General features: G+C 36.6%; 2 gene segments (V, D, J or C); both read left to right on the forward strand.

Annotated features, from left to right (window-relative positions):
• The window catches only part of LOC132125366 (Ig kappa chain V region K16-167-like), a 40,505-nt gene that overhangs the window by 15,187 nt on the left and 9,164 nt on the right, over positions 1–16,154 (forward strand).
• Positions 3,986–4,500, forward strand: LOC132125045 (immunoglobulin kappa variable 4-1-like; the record flags this gene model as incomplete). The annotated part of the segment is given in 2 exon segments: positions 3,986–4,076; positions 4,181–4,500. Coding segments are annotated over 2 exon segments (411 nt in total), but the record flags the coding sequence as incomplete, so codon positions are not given.

The following is a 16,154-nucleotide window of genomic DNA, read 5'->3' on the forward strand; positions in this document are numbered from 1 at the left end:
AGTTTTCACTATCCAAACAGTCAAAATGTGTTCACACAGTGATAAAGAGTCGTACAAAAACCTCCGTCAGTCAGAGTCACAGTGACTGCACTGATACAGCTGAGAGACACTGCAGCTTGAGGAGATACAGTTTGTAACAAACAGCATTTTCATCACAATACAATATAACATTGATTCTTGTTTTTTATTATATGATTTGACATTTGCTACTATAGCAGATTATGCCACAATAAGATTTGATTAATACATACAATAATAAAGCCATATATAAGAAGATGACAACACTCAACTAATGTTTCCTTCTGGTATTTTTGAACATCAGAAAACAAATCACCGGAAGACAGACGCTTCATATAATGACTATAACACGACATGTTTCCATGTAGGACTGAAAAGAGTTCCTTCTTGTGAAAGAGCCATGGGCAGTTTCTTTAAAGTACCTGAACATTGATGGAATAAAAGGCTCTTTGTTGATTCTTCTATTGCTGAAAATAATAATAATAATAATAATTCTAATATGAATCTTATACGATACTAGGAGCCAGAGTGATTCAGTAACAGCTGTGAGAGACACAGATACTGAAGGACACACATCAGAATGAATCATTGACTGAGTCTCATCACAGATCAACAGTTGATTCAATCATTCAGAAGCTCATCTCTCCATCAGTCCAACACAACTGACTCATTTCAGAGAATAAAGAGTCAAACAGTCAAACTCATATTTGAGTGATTGTGTTCCTCTCAGAATAGAGCAGCTCCATCAGCAGATGTTCAGTGTCCTCACAGGAGCTTCATGATACAGTAAAACTACACAGAGTCAACACACAGAGAACCAACAGTGATCTGTTTCAGTGTTTGAGCTTCACAATTTGGCTACACAGTCTTGTGTCATAATTTCCTTCATCTGCAGGTGTTTTCATGATTTAATGAGTGACATTTGATTATAAAATAAGAGCTTGAGTTCTGGAGCCTCATTTATAAAGATGTGCATAGATATTCTGAAATGTCAGTACAAACAATTTATAAAACCATCCTCACAAAAATGTTCCTCTTTATAAATCTTAATTCAATTTAAATTCAATTATAATGTAAACAAACTCATAAACCTGCAGAATAACCACAAATATCTCTTCATGGTTCAGTAGAAGTACACACACAACACTGAACAACACAGACACTAATAACACAGTATCATTACTACTAACAGAAATCGTGTACTTCTGAAGATAATGAGTCAATGTTTAATATAATCATCATGTTTTAGATGTAATATATGATTCCTGTCAGTCAAACTGAACAGACTGCATTCAGTCACTTCTGATATCTGGACGTGATGCTTTACATTTGACCCACAGAAAGATTTATATTCTTACATAATGTTTGTATCAGAATGGCTTTTTATGTTTTATGACATTTTTCATATAAAGTATATTTGAATTATCTCTTGACTACAGCAGAAGTGAAACTGGTGTGTTTCAGTCCAGATCATGTAACCAATCAAACAGTGACTCTGGGAGTGTGAGCTGAAAATCTCATTTGCATTGTCAGGGTGGAGTGATTGTGATCCTCTCAGAATAGAGCAGCTCTGTCTCCAGAGACCATGTTCAAACCCCAAGAGCTTTATTTGACTAGATTTACTGCTACTGATCGAGCTTCTGAAAAACACCTGGACAAACACTACATGCATCTTCATCTGTTAGTTGAATGATGTTGTCAGACACAAATGGAGTTTGTTGAGAAGCTTTATTGAATGTTGCAGCAAACACAGCAGATTGAAAGATCAGCCAGTGCTTTGACACTAGAGCTCTCTTTCAGTATTGAGTTGTAAATGACTACAGCTGCAGCACTAGACTCATGTGAATCCTGCCTGACACAGGACACTCAGATACGCTCATCTTCAGGAGAGAGCAGCGCTCACTGGAGAAACATCAGCACTGCGAGCGACTAACAGCGACTCTTGTGGAACGAGGCCTCATGAGGAGCTCCATCATGTGTTACTCTGCAGACGTACTGCTCTCCCGCTTCCCAGCGTGCTTTGCTGAGGGTCAGGACACTACTGCGGCTGTAGCGGCCGTCCTGCTCGCTCTCTGCGCTGGTCACAACCCCCTCGGTGACCTCTGAGCCGTCCAGTGTCCAGCTCACCAGCGCCCCCTGTGGAGAGTAAGAGCTGAGCAGGCAGAGCAGTGCGGCTGAGTCTCCAGAGATCTGCAGAGAAGAGGGCGGCAGCAGAGACACTGAGGGCTTCACTGTGGGACCAGCTGCAGGAGACAAACACAACACATTCACAAACACAGAGAAAACACACTGCAGCTCCAGCACTCTTCTGCCCTGCAGCATTCACAGCATTTCAACAGGACTTTCAGCAGCAGACATGAGGAGTGCAGTCAAAATCACTACAATCTCATCATTCATCTTATTCAACATCACTACAGCTGATATATACACAATATACAAACTATATATAATCACTACATGCATTTAAATGAAACCTCATAAAATGAAACGATGTACATGAATGCTGACACTGTACAAAGACACTGAACACAGTCTCAAATCTCAACATAAAGTTCTTAGATTGTCTTAACTGAACCTAAAATCCTATTACACTGTTAAATAATTTTTTACACTTTTAAAAATGTTAATGTTTCAAGCTGCTTTTTTATTACTATATCTCACATCAAATGCAAAGAATCAACTTTTCTAAACAGTCACATATTTAGTATTTTGTAAGTTCTTGAAGCACAGCATGAGCAAAGGAGATTCAAAATAATTGACTGAACTACAAAAAGTAACTTTATTGACATTCTGATGTCATTTCTCCATGTATAATATATATAATAAAATATGAACTTCATATGAACAGTGTAAACAGTAATGAAAATAAATCTGTAAATAAAATTAACTGATAAAACTCAAAGTGAGACAGATTATGGAAATGTGTTTGGACAATAATTGTTTTCTGAGAGTTTAATTCCGTTCTTTTAAAGCTCTAAATGTGACAATACAATAAATTAAACATTAAAATCTAAAAATTGTAATAATTTCGTAAAAGACAGTTAAAAGAGACAGACTTACCGAGCACCAGTTTAGTTCCTCCACCGAAAGTCCACCACAGTGATACAATCTAATGAAACACTCGTACAAAAACCTCTATTCCACTCGAGTGAACACACACTCCAGCAGAGAGAGAAACACTTCAACACACATTTAGTTTCAAAAATACTTCAAAAATTAAGAACAAAGACAAAGTGTTTTCAAAATGTTTGTTATTAACTGAAGGAAAACAACAATTTAGTTATTTTAATAAACAGTTGAAGAGTTTATTAATCACATTTACGATAGACATGATTCACTTTGACTTTAAACCTTATATGTCTCTATCAATCTCTAGCTGTCTGCTGATTTAGACCTCTCTAAAGAAATATACAGTAATTGATGAACTGTGACCTCTGAGGTGACCTTTGACCTCTTTTATAATAGATAATGTTGTGGAGTTTCTGCTTATGTTCTTTATATGCAACTCAATCATAATATTTCACAAAATAACCTGCATCTTCAGACAAAAGAATCAAGACACAATTGTTCATATATACTGTAAATATATACTTACTGTACAGGCTGTTGTGAATCCTCAGCACAAGAACAACACAACTTCACATGATCAAGCTGTAATCTATCACCATCTTTAACAGAATGTTTTCTGTCCATTTTATAATTTCAGGCCCACATGAGGATTCATGATAGACGTACAGTCATTCCTGATACTTTATGAACAGACTCATGTTTCTCGCTCTTATTACAGCGGTGGCAGCTCATCTAATGAAATATGTAATTATATATTCTGTGACTCTAGTATATTAGTCTTGTATCAGCTCGAGCTGTTGTGAATCCTGCCCACTTCTTTGCATCGTCAGCACATGCTTCAGTGCTCTGAGAGTGTTTATAGAGCTGTGAGTTTAACACTTCATGACTGAGAGCAGAACAGAACACAATCTTCATCATCACACAAGACACAACAACAACAATGAACAACATCCTCATCCTCATCTGGACTGTCTGTATGTGTATACAAGGTAAAGTTTTTATTAAAATATTAAATTCAAATTGTATAATATTATTATCAAGAGTGAATGTTACACATAGACCCTGCTCTTTCTAACTCTATCAATGTTTTTAGGTTTCAGTGGACAGGTGACTGTGACTCAGACTCCCTCTGTTAAAACAGTTCAGATTGGTGAATCAGTCACTATAAACTGTAAAACAAACACAGTAGTGAGCAATGGCTGTTTAGGTTCATATTCTTGTATGGCCTGGTATCAGCAGAAACCTGGAGAAGCTCCTAAACTCCTGATTCATTCAGCAAATCGAAGGGAATCAAACACTCCTTCTAGATTCAGTGGCAGTGGATCCAGAACTGATTTCACTCTGACCATCAGTGGAGTCCAGACTGAAGATACAGGAGATTATTACTGTCAGAGTTACCACAGTGGTGATGTGTTCACACAGTGATAAAGAGTCGTACAAAAACCTCCGTCAGTCAGAGTCACAGTGACTGCACTGATACAGCTGAGAGACACTGCACAACACAATCAAACGCAACAAAAATAACACAATGTCATTACTATTAATAGAAATACTGTTTTTCTGAAGAAAATGAGTCAGTGTTTAATATAATCATCATGTTTTAGATGTAATATATGATTCCTGGCAATCAAACTGAACAGACTGCATTCAGTCACTTCTGATATCTGGACGTGATGCTTTCCATTTCACCCACAGAGAGATTTATATTCTTACAAAATTAGTATCGGAATGGCTTTTTATGTTTTTATGACATTTTCATACACAGTATATTGACATTGTCTCTTGACTACAGCAGAAACTGGTGAAACTGGTGTGTTTCAGTCCAGATCATGTAACCAATCAAACAGTGACTCTGGGAGTGTGAGCTGAAAATCTCATTTGCATTGTCAGGGTGGAGTGATTGTGATCCTCTCAGAATAGAGCAGCTCTGTCTCCAGAGACCATGTTCAAACCCCAAGAGCTTTATTTGACTAGATTTACTGCTACTGATCGAGCTTCTGAAAAACACCTGCACAAACACTACATGCATCTTCATCTGTTAGTTGAATGATGTTGTCAGACACAAATGGAGTTTGTTGAGAAGCTTTATTGAATGTTGCAGCAAACACAGCAGATTGGTGTTTATATGAGATACTGAACTCATCTCTTTAAAATACTTTTTAAAATTAATTTCAAATACACATTATTTGACTACAAGTGACAATGTGTTACTGTTCAAAATTAGAAAATAACTCAATCAAATGAGTTTAAAATACACAATTACACATTTTTATGTATATTAAATCCATTGAATTATAGGAACAGCATGAGCAAAAGATATTCAGAATAAACTGATAAATTGCATAGTGAGACACATTACAAAAAAAGTGTTTAGACAAGAATTGTTAGCTCAAAATCAATAATTTTTCTTTTCCTAAATATATAAACATGTTTTTTTAACAGAAAATAATCTGGTTTCACTTTATTTTGATGGTCCATTTAACACAATCTGTTGACTATAAGTAACGTTGAACTTATATATCTACTGACTCTTTTTAGAGTGTTAATAGAGTGTTAGTAGAGTGTTAATAGAGTGTGACTAAAGTAATAGAGTTAAAATAAGATTGTTAATAGTTAATAGATTGTTAATAGAGTGTTAATAGTGTGATAATAGAGTGTTTATAGAGTGTTAATAAAGAATTAGTATAGTGTTAATAGAGTTATAAAGAGTAATAATAGAGTATTAATAGAGTGACAATAGAGTGTTAATAGAGTGTTAATAGAGTTATAAAGACTAATAATAGAGTATTAATAGAGTGTTAATAGAGTGTTAATAGAGTGTTAATAGAGTTATAAAGACTAATAATAGAGTGTTAATAGAGTGTTAATAGAGTGTTAGTAGAGTGTTAATAGAGTGTGACTAAAGTAATAGAGTTAAAATAAGATTGTTAATAGTTAATAGATTGTTAATAGAGTGTTAATAGTGTGATATAGAGTGTTAATAGAGTGTTAATAAAGAATTAGTATAGTGTTAATAGAGTTATAAAGAGTAATAATAGAGTATTAATAGAGTGACAATAGAGTGTTAATAGAGTGTTAATAAAGAATTAGTATAGTGTTAATAGAGTTATAAAGAGTAATAATAGAGAATTAATAGAGTGACAATAGAGTGTTAATAGAGTGTTAATAGTGTGATAATAGAGTGTTTATAGAGTGTTAATAAAGAATTAGTATAGTGTTAATAGAGTTATAAAGAGTAATAATAGAGTATTAATAGAGTGACAATAGAGTGTTAATAGAGTGTTAGTGACAATAGTGTTATTAGAGTGATAAAGAGTAATACCAGAGTGTTTATATAGTGATAATAGAGTGTTATAGGGTTAGAGTGTTTGTATAGTGTTATTAGTCTTAATGTTTTGTATAACCTAAACTGTATGTTTTTAATGGACAATTAATAAGAAAGACTAATAATATAATATAATATAATATAATATAATATAATATAATATAATATAATATAATATAATATAATATAATATAATATGATATAATATAATATAATATCATATAATAAATAAATCAAGGGTGAGAAAAATTTCTGAAGAGGGTGATTCTAAAAGGTATTTTGTGTCATGCTGCATTCAGTGTAAAGTTCCTATACTTTATTTAAAGGTGATGATGTTGCAGTGTAATTACGTAAATAAATACTGAGATATATTTATTACTATTACTGTAGGGATATAGTTGGGGTGTTGGTTTAATTACTTGAAATTGAGCATTATTTACTGTTGTTGTTGTTGTTTTTAGAGTAAGTACATGTAACATGTACATTAGGTAAGCATTAAGAAACAGTCAGTTCATCCTTTATGAAGCTTTATCCCAACATTAATAGTGATTAGTAAGCAGTTTATAAATATAGCTATAAATGCTTTGCTCTTGATTTATAAGCTCATCTATTACAAAGGAGATTAAAGGCTCAGTTATCTTCCTAAAAAAATAAATAATAAATAAACAAACAAACAACACAGATGGATACAGAACTTAGAAATATAAATATACAATTGGATTGTTTTTCTATAAAATTGCAGAGGTTTTATTTTTCTTTTTTCTTTTTTTATCAAGTGTACAGCTGTACAATTTCATTATTTGCATCTTGAAAAAAATATTTCTGTGTTTTGTATCCCTCTGTGTTGTGTTTAACTTTTCTGTTTAGAAAGATAAATTATCCTTTAAATCTCCTTTGTAAATGCTTTGCAAGGTATAAATAGTCCTCACTTTAGATGAGCTCACTAATATAGATGGCTGGAAAGTACTAAATGTTTATAACAACCTGATTTAATCATGAATTACAGGTGGAATATGTATCAATAAAGCAGTTATTAACAAACTGAGCAACTCTTATCACGTGTCTTAATAATAAGATTGATATATGTATATTTAAATAGTTTACTAATCATTTACTTAAACTTTCTTAATGAACATATGAACCACTGACAACTCCTAAATAACTCAAATTTGATGAAACTATAAACTGGATGGTTTGTATTAATCCTTTATTTGCTGAATACCATCAAACTAGCCTGCCAAAGGATTACTGTAAATGCATGTGCCCACTGTTTTTATGATGCCACAGGGGTGGCATTTGCACTGATGGCTTGAGCCCGCCATCACCGATTGCAGCTATATTTTAGTTTATTTTTTCTTGTCTTCACCACCTGGCTACTGTGGTAAAATGTTGAGAGATTCCAAAAAATATATATATATATATATAAACTGCAAGTGACATCACTTCCAGAAGCACACGTGTCTGAGAGTGCAAGTCTGCAGCCAGACCCTTAAAATATGCCACATGAAAAGATTTCCCATATATCAGTATCAACACTGAAAAGACTGTAATGGACATGAAATCAACTTTTCCTTATTTAATCTAAATACAGTAAAACTGATTTTTAGTTAATAGTATGTTATTTTACTCATAACTAAATGATTAGTGCTTTTGACAAATATGTTTAAAATGATCTACACTAATGACATGAGGTTTTCAGTCATTTCAGTGGCCTAGAAAAAGCTTATTGAAAATTAAAATGCTGCAATCATACTTGCAGATGTCAATTAAAGTCAAAGACCAATGTCATATCAACCAGCCACATATACAGTGCCTTGTGAAGTATTCAAACCCCTTCATTTTTTTCACGGTTTGTTATGTTGCAGCCTTATTAACATAACCTTATTAAGTGCTTTAAAATAAAATTCCCCACACCTGTCTACACTCCATACACCATAATGGCAAAGCAAAAACAGAACTATCACAACTTTGTAAATATATATACAGTATAAAAAAATATAAATACCTGAAATAAGTACAATACATAAAGTTCAGTACTTTGTTTAAGCACTTTTAACAGCCTCAAATCTTTTTTGTGTTTGACACGACAAACTTCGATCATCATCATTTGCCAAGTATCTGCATTCTTCTTCTCGCCTCTTCACCTCTCAAGCTCTGTCAGATTGGATGGGGACAGATGCACATTTTCAGGTTTCTCCAGAAATATTTGATTGGGTTCAAGCCCAGGCTGTATGCTTAGGGTCATTGTCCTGTTGGAAGGTGAACTTTCTGCCCATTCTGAGGATCTGAATGTTCTGGGCCGAGGCTATCTCAATATTTTGGTGCTTTGAGCTTTTGTTCTACTCTCAAGTCAAGTTAAGTCTGCTTTATTGTCAATTCTTCCAGATGTACGGTACATACATACAGAGAATCTAAATTGCGTTACTCTCAGACCCCCGGTGCATACAGATAACATTAACAGTAGAACCTAAAAATCTAGATCAAATATAAAATGTAGATACAACTGTACAATAAGGGAATGTAAAATAGACATATAATAAAATTAAAAATAAAGTTAAATAAAGCATGTGGGATCTGGGGGGGGGGGGGGTCATAGTTCAGTGGTGCCTGTGGCAGAAGAGGGACAGGGGGGTGAGATGTTAAAAATGTCAGTGAAGACATCAGTCAGTTCCTCTCTTAGTACATGCCCAGGGATGTTGTCAGGACCCGGAGCATTGCATGCATTGATCCTGCTGAAGGATCTCCTCACGCTGTCTGGGGTCAGCGTCATCACCTGGTCGCCGGGAGGAGGTGGAGTCTTCTGTGCAGTGGTGCTGTTTTGTTGCTCAAAGCAGGCGAAGAAGGTGTTCAGCTCGTTCAGCAGAGAGATGTTGTTGTCACAGGTCCGTGGTGGGGGCTTGTAGTCCGTAATGGTCTGTATCCCCTGCCACAGGTTCATAGTGTCTCTGCTGTCGCTGAATTGATGAGCTATCCTCCTGGAGTGCTGTCTCTTAGCCTCTCTGATGCTGCAGGACAGGTTGGCCCTGGCTGTTCTCAGGCCAACCTCATCTCCAGCTCTGAATGCAGCGTTCCGTGTCTTCAGGAGTCTGTAGACCTCCCCTGTCATCCATGGCTTCTGGTTGGCCCGGACAGTGATGGTTTTTGTGACTGTTACATCATCAATACACTTGTTGATGTAGGCAGTGACAATCTCTGAGTACACCTGGAGGTCAGCGTAGTTATTGTATGTGGCAGCCTGCTTAAACATACTCCAGTCAGTTGTGTTGAAGCAGTCTTGAAGAGCCCCTGATGATCCTTCTGGCCACACTTGAATCTGTTTGTGAACTGGTTTGGCGACTTTAATGAGTGGTCTGTATGCAGGCATTAGCATGACAGTGATGTGGTCTGAGGCTCCGAGGTGGGGGAGGGGGAGGGCTTTGTAAGCTCCTTTCTGTGTGGTGTAAACAAAGTCTAAAATGTTATTACCTCGTGTTGGAAAGTTAATGTGTTGGTGTATTTTTGGAAACACACTCTGATGTGTCCCTGGCAGTGAAAAACAGGGAATGTAAAAAAGTGGACTGGGGTACCAAACGCTTGTGTTGCCCAAGCTCCATTGAGATGAATGGGATCTTGTCATTGCCAGTGTGAACGGGGCTATTGAGAGTGAGGAGTCACGTGCCGATTTGGGTTGATTTGGGCGGGGTCTGTGCCAGTCAGCCATGACGGTAAGAGACGCTATTGGTTGCCAGTGGCAACGCCTTCAGAACTTCACAGAGGCACGACTAAACATTCCAGAGCTCTTGAATTTTTGCGCTTTTATTATTTTGGAAGAACAGAGACGGATCTACGAATAAGAGAAAGAAAAAAAAGAAAGTAAAGAAATACATAAAGATAAGGCGAAAGAAAAGCTCAAACCAAGCGCAAAACAGCGGTATTTGGAGAAGCTCTCAGGCATCCAAAACATCGACCCATACGAGATCCCTGCATTGGCACAGAGACCTGCACCATTTACCTCCATGCACCTATATGAACATTGTGAATTATCTTGTTTTTGGTGTATGTTACTACACAATGCAGAAGTTTAAAAGTCACAAGTCTTTGGAAAGTTACGAGGCTTTCTGCTGTGGCTGGGTGCAGGACTTGGTAAGTTTCTTCACATGCGTTTTAGCGTGTTGTAATTACACTGCATTTAGCAGACACTTCTTGACCAAAATGACAAAGTTATTAACTGTGACTGTTTCATAAACACTAGATTTTTCAATGTACACAAACGTTTACAACATGTTTTGATGTAGGCTAAAGCTGTGTATGTTTAGGTATTTAGTTGTAATTTGATTTTAGCTCAATGACACATACTGTACCAGGTTTTTGTGTTGGGTGTTGGGGGCTGCAAAGTGGACAAACCAGTTCTGGGTGGGCTAGGGTAGTTAAATGTGTGATTACAAGATGTAAATGTCCTGGTTAGATTAAAGCCATTAACAGTGTGAATGCAAGGTGTATGAGATTCAGACGAGGCTGCAGACCGATGCTGTGTCCATTTCTGTGACCTAAAAACGATTCCATTGTTCCTATGTTTTCCAAATGTATCGTGTGAGGTACTGGAGCAGTTTTTATCGCAGCAGTGACTTCAAGGCCTGGTAAAACAGTGCGGAATTGCGAGAACCTCCCCTACTACCGAGTTAACAACACACGTAAACAATCATGTTTTGCAGCCGGCATCCTGCCAACATGGCGGAGACTGTGATATCGAGGAGAGGAGCAACTCCTCACTCTCAATAGCCTATGACCAGTGGGCTTAACTATCAGAATGTCTATAGTTAACTTTGGGGTGTGTCCAGGTGCTATTATGTTTTTTAAGACATGATTTTGACCACTTCATTCAGTTTTGTTTTGTAGAAAGACTCTTTTTAAAAGATTTTCATTTCGTTTAACCCCAGTTAAATGAAGTGTAATTGAAGGGAATTATTTAATTTATTCATAGTTTCGTAATATCACATTTATCTAATAAAAGTTGAAAAGAGGTGTAGACATTATTAAAGAAAATGTAAAAAACTAGTCAAATTATCCTATTTAAAAGATTAGTTATTGACCAATGAGAGCTCTCTGTCGTTGCGCGCCCGTCGTGTTGACGAGCATACGCAATGAGAAGAGACGAGCCTGACAGAGAAGAAAAGACGTGATCTGATGTTCACAATCTAATTTGAAGAAATATAGATTAAAAATCCTCCGAAAAGTGTTCCAAAGTATTATAATTCATTTGTTTTGAGCCATCCAGTAATGGAAGAGGCCGATTGAGTCAGCGTAATGTAATCTGTGGTAAAAAATCTGATATTTAGTTGCAGTAAATTGTTATTTTTCTTTTTTTCATTAATATTTGACCTAAGTAGTTATAAATGTCAGTGAACAGCGTGATTATTGTTCATTTCAGTTCACAACGCCATTGTTGGTCACACGCCTGTGATAGAGTAAAATCGATTATAGAGGTAAATGTCATTGATGATATCTGATATAATTTCTTGTAAAAAAATTATATTTGTATGAGTTACTGTTTAATTTCATAATTTCAGTCTAAGCAGTCATGCTGAACCGCATGGCTATTGTTCATTGCAGTTCACTGACACCATTGTTGGTCACGTGCCTGTGATAGAGAAGCGCCTGTGTAAGAGAAAACAAAAACTATTGTTAAAGAGGTAAATGAATGTATATATAGAAAAAATTGTATTTGAAATTGTATGTTTAATTGTTTATTCTGATTTGTTTGATCTTTCATGTAAAATTATTCTTGAATACACTAAATTCATGTTCTGGTCTGTGATCAGGCCCGGATACTGTGTTCTTCTGTGAAATCTTGTAAAACTTCACATTTGATGGCAAGCCACCCAAATCTGCTACAGAAGAAAAATGACGACACATCATAAACAAGAGGACAATATCCTTTCTTTCAATATTCAGCCTTGATTTAAGAGAGCAATACGATCAAAATCTAAAGAATTAAGTTCCTTCTCTTGAGGGAATTGATTTAAAAAAAAAGAATGGGAAAAGAAACTGATCAGTACTTTACAGAACATTGAACTATTGATCTTATATGGCTACCCATAAACCACTTGATGATATTGAAGTCCCTATCGGGACAGTAGTGATATTTTGAGAGAAAAGTTATTCCTTGTATTAATTTTTTAAATTTGATTTCTTTCTGATATTTGAGCGGTCCATGTATATAATTTTTTTTTAAGTTTGTTTATTATTTCTACTTTATATATAAAAGTGAACAATTACATTCCAAGTTCAAATCCACCTTGTGACTGTCTGTTGTTTCCACCACAACCCGCCACCTCCTTTACGGTCTATAAATCTTCTGATCAATCTAATCTGCACTAACAGCAATTCATTTATCAAATTATTGCCAATTCCTTAGAAACGTGTTACATGTATCTTAATTTTTATATATTTTTTTTATCAACCAATTGCCTGTATTTAATAAGAAGCAAATATATAGTAGACATTGTAATAAGGCGCCGACGTGATCACTTGCATTGAACGTTAACTGGAGGGTGACGAAAATCAGCTTGTGCCTCACAGATTTGAGAAATATATGAATATTTAGCCTATTATGGAAAGTTTGAAATGTCTACTTTTAAACAAAATTACAAAAACAAAAATAGGCTACTCTCTGATTATGTTATCTATAGCCTAAGAAATGTGCATTTCTCTCTGGCATCATGGTAAGTCCGCATTGTCAACTTCATCTTTGCAGCGACAGAGAAAACACCAGTTTATTACTAAACAATTAAATGTCTCCTGGCTATTTTAGACACATTCATAATCATAACTTTACCAGTTCTTTGTGGCAATCATTATACGTGTGGTCATGCGCTTCAGTGGGGCTATAGTAAACACTCATTATCCTGTAATTAAATTAATATAAAAGGAAAACTCACTGTTGTAAGTCTCAAAAGAAACTAATGCATTTTGTGATGTAGATTACACTTTTTTAAAATGAGACTATAAATCGAGGGGATGGGGGGGCCTATAAAACCTCTCAGCCCCAGGACCTTGCATTAGGTAAAGGCGGCCCTGACAACACTGAAATGCATTACACTAACACAGTCTCTATGGTGCTGCGCCTTTTTGATCATTGCAGAGGTGTTAGCAGACCAAGACATGTCGCTGGATATGTGTATTCCCAGTAATATGAAGGTGCAGACCCTTTCAAAACAGTCCCTATCGATGTAGAGTGGGGCTGGTATAGTATGATGCCTCCTTAAGTCCAGAATGAGCTCTTTTGTCTTGGAGATGTTCAGGGACAATTTGTTTTCAGAGCACCACTACTCTAGTTTCTGGACCTCATCTCAGTAGGCTGATTCATAATCTTCTGAGATGAGTCCTATCACTGTGGTATCATCTGCAAATTTGATGATGGTGTTAGTGGGATGAGTGGGAGTACAGTCATAATGTATAGCTCCAGCCTCTAGTTGCTGCTCTTGTAATGACTCACCCAACCATTAGATTGGCTCTGACACTCATGAGGTGTAATGACTCTCCAATTCACTAGTGCCGCGTTTCCACCGCAGGAACTTTACCCAGGAACTAGGGACTTTGGCCTGGTACTCGGTGTGTTTCCACCGCAGGAACCAGGAACTAAATAAAGTTCCGGGTACAAAAATGCCCCTCAGAAAGTCCCTGCTGGCGAGGTAGTATACTTTTTCAAAGTTCCAGAACTTTCTGGGGCGGGACTTGGGCACTAAACATCTTGATTGGTTGAGTTCACGCAGCATTGGTTGGATTCAACCACCATTTATTCGGATCATTTTCAAAATATTACTGTTATTGTATCATGAAATGTAATTTTAAAAGTATTTCAGATGAGAATGTAGTTGTTTAAAACTCAAATCTGTGGTTTGTTTAAAAAGACAGCACCTATTTAAAAATGTGTTCCTCCGATCTCGGAGACGGTGAGCTTCATGCGATCAGCGAGAGCTCAGTGTTCATCTATCCGCCGATAAGCAGCCTCACCTCGGCTAGACCTTCTGATGTGTGCTGCTGGCTCTGATGTCTCTTTAGTGGTTAAACATAACATATAATTTGTTTTGGGTAAATCTAACAGGTTATCTTTGGTCTGTATTCAATTTATCTATTTGTAAAATGAAAATAAAAAAGGCAAATTGATATAATATTTTGTTTCATTGTAATGGTTGTATATATACTCATATACCTGAACAATTTCTGCAGCTGTTATTATGTTTAAATGAAAACGAAAGGAGGCAGTGGTATTTGATATCCTATTTCGTTTTATTGTAAATATACAGAGAGGAAAATTGCATTAACCATGGTCAGCTGATTGAAGTTATGAAGTACGCTGCTGTTTGCAGATTTACTGGATTTGCGTCGTCGCGGACATCACAGGATGCACGTCCAAAATCAGCATACTTTGTATTGAGAAACGCGCGCAGACCTATGTCACCAGTCTATTTGCCTAATCTTCCTGGTACTTTACACCGCGGAAAACGCAGAAAGCAACAGGTCTGGGGGGGGGAAAGTTCCTGGGAAAAAAAGGTCCTGGTACAAATGTTCCGGGTAGTTTCGGTGGAAATGCGGCATAGGTTGCCCAGCCATAGTAGAACTATTTGGGTTACCACTAATTAGGAATTGATTTCTACCACCTGCTGGTCATTATCTTGTTTGTGTTCTGCCTATTTAGGTGTGCCTCTTCCTTAGAATTGTGTTCAATCTTTTGCCTACTTAGCATTCACTTTTTTAGCCTTTAAGTGCATTTTGTTGTATATTTGGAGTGTTTAGAAGTACAGAAAAGTTGAAAGTAGTCTCTTCAGTTGCTTCGTTGATATCTTTATATTCTGTTTTGGTCCTATTTTGCAACCTGTTCTGATTTTTTTATTCTCAATTATGTTTTTTGAACAATGACGTCACAGTATTTGCAGCGGAACTGCCAAATAAGGACAGCGACTCCCGGCCCAACTCTTCGAGCAATCCGCCATTTTGATTTCTCGCTGCGATTTTTGTATTTCCGCCAAAGTCTTATTTGATAGGTGAGTAATGTAGATGAACTACCACGCTTGTGACAGGGTAGATGTTTAACTGAAAGAACGAGCGGAGAGAGAGACCCGGTCACGCACACACTTTCTCTCTTCGGAGCCAGGTGAGAGTGTAAACAAGACTTCACCGTCTCTAAACTAGGCGCTGTCTTGCTCTCTCTCCCTCGCACATATTAATAAAAACAAATCGACACGGTGGTAAAAGGTCGGAAGACTAAAGTTTCACCAGTTCACGCTTACATATAATTCGCTGAGGTATGGTATGCGTATTTGGCGTGCTGTCCGTTGAAGGGCTCCGAGCTCGGGAATGGCCCAAACCTAGAGTACCCCCTTTCCTCGTCGTTTTATAAAGTGAACTCAAAGTGAGGAGATGGGGTGGAGGAAGGATGCTGATAAATCGTCAATGGATAGAGGTAAGTCAGCGATATTTATACTATGGGATTGATTACTTGATTATGGTCCACCTGTGTTGATTAGGCTAAGTATCTGACACGCTCCTCCCGAATCTTGTTAATAAAAACATCATTTCATGTGGAGCATTCAGAGATTTTTTTTCCTGAATTACCATGTGAATTGTATTAAATAAGTTGCCTCAAACACCTACTAACATTTCTGTATACTACTTAGGCGCAGCGCAGTTCACCCATGAGAAGCAGTTGCCAAGATAGCAGTTGAATAGCACAATATTGATTGAACTGTTAACAGATTGTGTT

The sequence above is a fragment of the Carassius carassius genome, chromosome 43 (assembly GCF_963082965.1).
Source record: "Carassius carassius chromosome 43, fCarCar2.1, whole genome shotgun sequence".
Classification (NCBI taxonomy): domain Eukaryota; kingdom Metazoa; phylum Chordata; class Actinopteri; order Cypriniformes; family Cyprinidae; genus Carassius; species Carassius carassius.